The following is a 5,033-nucleotide window of genomic DNA, read 5'->3' on the forward strand; positions in this document are numbered from 1 at the left end:
GTGTATTAAGAATGTATGCCCTGCCCTCCCCTCCACCTCGCCTTTGGCATTTCCTCCAGAGATTGAGAAAATATTCAAAATAGTTATAATAACTTTTTTTTATTTTAAGTGATCACTGGCCTGTTTCTTTGAATGTGACTGTGTTAGCCAAGACCACAAGGCTGCCCACGTCTTCTTAGGGTTACACTTTTCTTCCTTAAACCTGGACTTCCACTGAGACCTGATCATCATGGATAGTTGGGGAGCTAGGGTTGACCTTTCCTTTGTGTAGTAATTTCAACCCTGGCCAAGTTCCTGGGGGCCAGCAAAGGTAGGCTGGGATCCTTGATGTACTCCTGGACCCATTTGTCACTGGGGTTGGCACAGATCTCTCGGTTCCTTTTGGTGATGAAGCTGTGGAGGCAGAATCAGACTGTCATGGACCATGGAGAAGGCTGGAGGTCCAGTCTACACTCTCCCACTTCTTGCTCATGTGGGGTTTGCCTCATGATGTTTACAGCCTTCCTAGTCCTCCCCTGTTGGGTTCCCTCAGAAAGCCTCCCTCTCTGGCCTGTAGACCTTATCACTCCTCTCTCTATCCCTTCTCCACTAAGCCTAGCCCCATGAGGCTTGGGCTTCATTATGGTCACCATTTATTGGACCATACAGCTGTAAGTGGCAAACTCAGGAGTTAAACCTAGGCCTCCGAAATTCAAAGACCAAGTCCTTAACCAGTACCCCACCACTTCTAGCATAAAGACCTCTTGGTTCTGGGCATCCCATTCCTGTCCCCAGGGCTCCCCTTCTGCTCCACAGAAATATCTGCAGGGATGTGCTTACATGATTGCTGGCAGGTGACAGCTGAGGGCCTTCGTGTATCCTGCCACCAGTTTCCTGGGCAATACCTTCTCATGATACTTCAGGCAGCAGGTGACTCGTTGGTTCACTGACTCAGGAATTTCTGAGGGAATCACATTGAAAGCTGAGTCACAGAGGCAGGGAGGGAGCCCATGGCTGGCCATCTCAACTCCCCTCAATTCTATCCCACTTCTCTGATAGCAAAGCCATTTGTTAGCAGGGACTGATTACAATTTGATGAGTAATAGAGAAAATGAAAAAGATGAACCCTTCTGAGGCACATACGTGTAGAACCTCCAGCCTCTGAACTGAGTTTCATCAAGGACAAATGACTTGGTTCTGCATATTTGCTGTGAATGATGTGGGAGTTGGTTCATTCTTTCGTTTATTCATTTCTTCATTTAGCAAACATGTATCCAGCTCATATTACCTGCCAGGCTCTATAGGGATAAAAACATGAGGAAGACACAGTACCCACCCTTGAGGGGCTTAAACACTAATCAAGGTAAAAAGAGAAAATGAAAAGAAAAACAATAGAGTGTGGTCCGTGATGGAATAGACTGAATGCAAACAGGTTGAGGGGGCCTTAGCCCAGCCTGGATGATTGAGGAAGAAGTCACAAAACAGCGGTACTGGAGTTGATTCTTGAAGGATTAGGAGAGACAAAGGTGTAGGATCTGGAAGAAAGAAATGTACAAAAGCCTGAAGGTAGGGGAAGCTAAGTGGTTGGGGAGCACTAAGCAGTTGAGGGTGACTGGAGGGCATGGTGAGAAGGAAGGAGGGGAAGAGATGACACTGGAGAGAGAGGAGGTGCAGGTCACCCCACCTTCTGAGCTATGGTAGGGAGTTTGGACTTTATCCTAGAGGCATTAGAGAAGCTGAGGACAGGAAGGAGGGTGAGAGGGTGGAGCACATGAGGTTAGGCTAGGAGGAAAAAGTGTAATGTTTAGGCTTTGGGGTCAGACAGCTTGGAATGGAATCTTGACTGAATGATTTGAATTATGGGCAAATTTCTTCATCTCTCTAGGTTTCAGTTTCCTCATCCATTAAGTGAGTGGAAAAAGATGCTTATGTCATGGGATCGTGGTGAAGATTAATTGAGAAAATGCTAGTAAAGCCCTTAATTCAAAGCCTGGCATGCAAATGGTAGTAGTGACCACTCTTCATCCCCTGGAGATGGCTCTTTTTTCATTACCCTTGGCTGTCACCAGGATGGTGGACTTGGTTGGTTGCTAGTGCTGTGTTACCCTTGAGCTTCCCTGAATACTGATGGGTTGGGGATATCACACAGGAGTCCAGACCAGAGACTTTACACAACCCTTAAACCTGCAGAGTGTGAATCCCTTTGTAGCCTGACCCCTTGCTCCACCTGATGGCAAACTTGAGACATCAGAAGAGCACCATCTGGCTGACCCATGCTTTGGGTGGGCAATTTTCTCTTACTTGAAATGTGAACCCATTGCACTGGTCTCATTGACCTCGAAGGGCATTGTTGCCCCTCCCACCCTCCAGAGGCACCTCTGCACACAGTCCCTCCATAAGTGATGTTCACATCCCTGATTCTCAAAGCCAAGTTTACAAAGACCAGGGTCATCCTGAGAGTATGTGAGCAGATTACATGGTGTGCTCGACTTTGTACAGGGGACCTTGCTTTCTGTGTGTTTATTCAGGCAGTCAGGGCAGGCTATATGCCAAGGGCAGTCTTAGGGGAGATAAGAAGGGCTGGGGCAGCCTAAGGTGGGTATATGGAAGGGCTGAATGTCTTGGTCTCTTCCTAGTCACCAGGCTATCATAAATGATGATAGAGCCAACGGGGTAGGGAGAGGGCAACATAAATCTCATTCTCTATAGGTCCCAGGAGCCCTGGTGGCATAGTGGGTTAAAAGATTGGCTGCTAACCAAAAGGTTGGCTGTTTGAACCCACCAGACACTCTTGGAAACCCTATGGGGCAGTTATACTCTGTCCTATAGGGTCGCTATGAGTAGTAATGGACTCAATGGCAATGGGTTTTTGGTTTTTGGATAGGTCCCAAGCACTCCTCTTCTCACAGCTCCAAAACCTTTCAATCTCTTTCCTCTTTACTGTAGACTTTATTTCATTTTAGGCTGGGGGATGGAAAGAGGGGTCATGGGTCCCCCAAATGGCACAACTGGCCAGCCCAATGGGACTCCTTTTGGCTGTCATGGTTGTCCCAGCAATCCATACCAGCCACCGGGAAGAAAGGATGTTTAGGTTCAGACTCCCCATTTCTAAACTTAGTCTCAAATGGCTCACTTCAACCTGCTTCCACAAACTCATTTTATCTCTTCTCCCAAAGCAGTCACTGCTTTTCTCATTCTCTTGCCTTGCCCTCCCCTTCATGGCATACATTTACGGTCTTTTTTGTTACTTCCTTGACTCATTCTAAACGATCACTCCTGCTCTCCATCCTTTGGACTGCTTAGGTTTGGAACCCTTGACCCAGCTCCCTGGAACTGCTCAACCCAGAGGCTCCTGAACCACAGCCCATTCTCCTTACATACAGGGCCTGCTGATGGGGTAATCTGAGGACAGCATCTGTGGAGGAAGATGGCAAGAGGCCCCGGGGCTGATGAGGACAGACACCTGACAGGGCTCTTGGTGTCACCTCATTGCCAGTTCCACCATTCCCTTTGTCATGCCTGCCCTACATGGACACATGGACTCACTTGACTGGCTGTGAGAAGCAGAAGTAGTCGTGAATGTGAGGAAGAGGAGGAGGAGGGCAGCCATGGAGACCTTCATCTTCTCAGTGGGGCCAGACAGCTTCAGGGGAGAGCTGAACGGGGATGTCCTCCTTGCCGCTGGTCATCCGTTCTCCAACTGCCCAGCTCTCTGGACTCTGACCACTTTGGGGTTGGTGGAGAAGGCAAAACAACAGGCTTCTGGGAAGCCCGGGGTAGGGTGTGGAGGGCGGGGCCTGGCTCAGAGGTGAAGTTATGCATGGTGTGCAGGGGATGGAATAGGGGAAGGGAGTGTGTGAAGAATGCCTGTTGTGTGCCAGCCACTTTGCATGCCCTGTTTTATTTAATCCTCACAATAGTCCCATGGAGTAGAGATTATTGCTGTTATTATTACAGATGAGGCCACTGAGGCTTGCTGTTATTAGTTGCTGTAGGGTCAGTTCTGGCTCATGGTGACCCCATATGTTACAGAGTAGACCTGCTCCATAGCGTTTTCTTGGCTGTAATCTTAAAGGAAGCAAATTGCCAAAATGTCTTCTGTGGTGCCACTGGGTGGTTGGTTCAAACTGTCAACCTTTAAGTTAGCTGTTGAGTGCACAAACTGTTGCCACCTTGGTCCCTTACTGAGGCTTAAAACCAAAAAACCAAACCCTTTGCCGTCGAGTTGATTCCGACTCATAGCGACCCTATAGGGCATAGTAGAACTGCCCATAGGGCTTCCAAGTAGTGGCTAGTGGATTTGAGCTGCTGATCTTTTGGTTAGTAGCCTTAATGCTTAACCACTGCACCACCAGGGCTCCTACTGAAGCTTAGAGAGGTTGAATGAATTGCCCAGTGTCACGTGGATAGGAAGTTGTGTAGGCAGTACTGAAAACCAGACTTGTTTGATTTCATTATGATACCTGGTGAAGTCCCTGCCACCATCTCTATGTTGGGAGGGAGGGTTGAACTGTCCCAGTGTCCCCAAGGTGATCATCTTTGGGAGGTTGAACATAAAGCAGGATTAGAGACAGCACAAGCTGAGGCAACAATAGGGTTTAGTGGCCTCAAGAAGGATGTCCCTCCACATCATCAGAAGACACCTAATTGAACTCACATTCTTTCATGTCACAGATTATGCCACCAATATCTGAAAAAACAAAGTGGCTGTCCCTTGAGTCCCTGTTTGATTTATTTGTCAATGGCCTCTTATCTCTTTGGACATTGGACTTTTGACTGGTTTTAGGTTTGTCAGCTGATTCTTCTTGGGTGCTGGTACAGGTTATCCAACCCTGACTCTACGGCCAACAATGACTAGCTATGTGACCTTGGACAAGTTGCTTAAACTCTCTGGGGCATTTTCCTAATTAGTAAAATGGGGATAATAATGTCTGTTTTATTGGATTGCTATGAAAATTAGAGCTCATGATACTTATACAGTGCTCACTCTGTGTCAGGTACATTTCTAAATGCTTTACAAATATTAACTCATTTAATTTGATAATAATATAATT

At 47.3% G+C, this 5,033-nt stretch overlaps 1 protein-coding gene across 1 annotated transcript; it reads right to left on the reverse strand.

Moving 5' to 3' along the window:
* Nucleotides 1-245: 245 nt before the first annotated feature.
* CCL16 (C-C motif chemokine ligand 16) lies at nt 246-3,601 on the reverse strand. Its single transcript, XM_004385436.1, has 3 exons — nt 3,526-3,601; nt 820-940; nt 246-393 (listed from the first exon to the last, which is right to left on the reverse strand). The coding sequence occupies exons 1-3, from the start codon at nt 3,599-3,601 to the stop codon at nt 246-248; spliced, it is 345 nt and encodes a 114-aa protein (XP_004385493.1).
* Nucleotides 3,602-5,033: the final 1,432 nt, after the last annotated feature.

The sequence above is a fragment of the Trichechus manatus genome, unplaced genomic scaffold (genome assembly GCF_000243295.1).
Source record: "Trichechus manatus latirostris isolate Lorelei unplaced genomic scaffold, TriManLat1.0 scaffold00138, whole genome shotgun sequence".
NCBI lineage: Eukaryota > Metazoa > Chordata > Mammalia > Sirenia > Trichechidae > Trichechus > Trichechus manatus.

Excerpts from the sequence above, each read along its gene's own strand:
- CCL16 (XM_004385436.1), bottom strand. The coding sequence starts at position 3,601 with ATGAAGGTCTCCATGGCTGCCCTCCTCCTCCTCTTCCTCACATTCACG. Across the intron at positions 941-3,525 it reads TGCTTCTCACAGCCAGTCAA|AAATTCCTGAGTCAGTGAAC; the intron begins GTGAGTCCATGT and ends TGATTCCCTCAG. Across the intron at positions 394-819 it reads TGTCACCTGCCAGCAATCAT|CTTCATCACCAAAAGGAACC; the intron begins GTAAGCACATCC and ends CTGCCTCCACAG.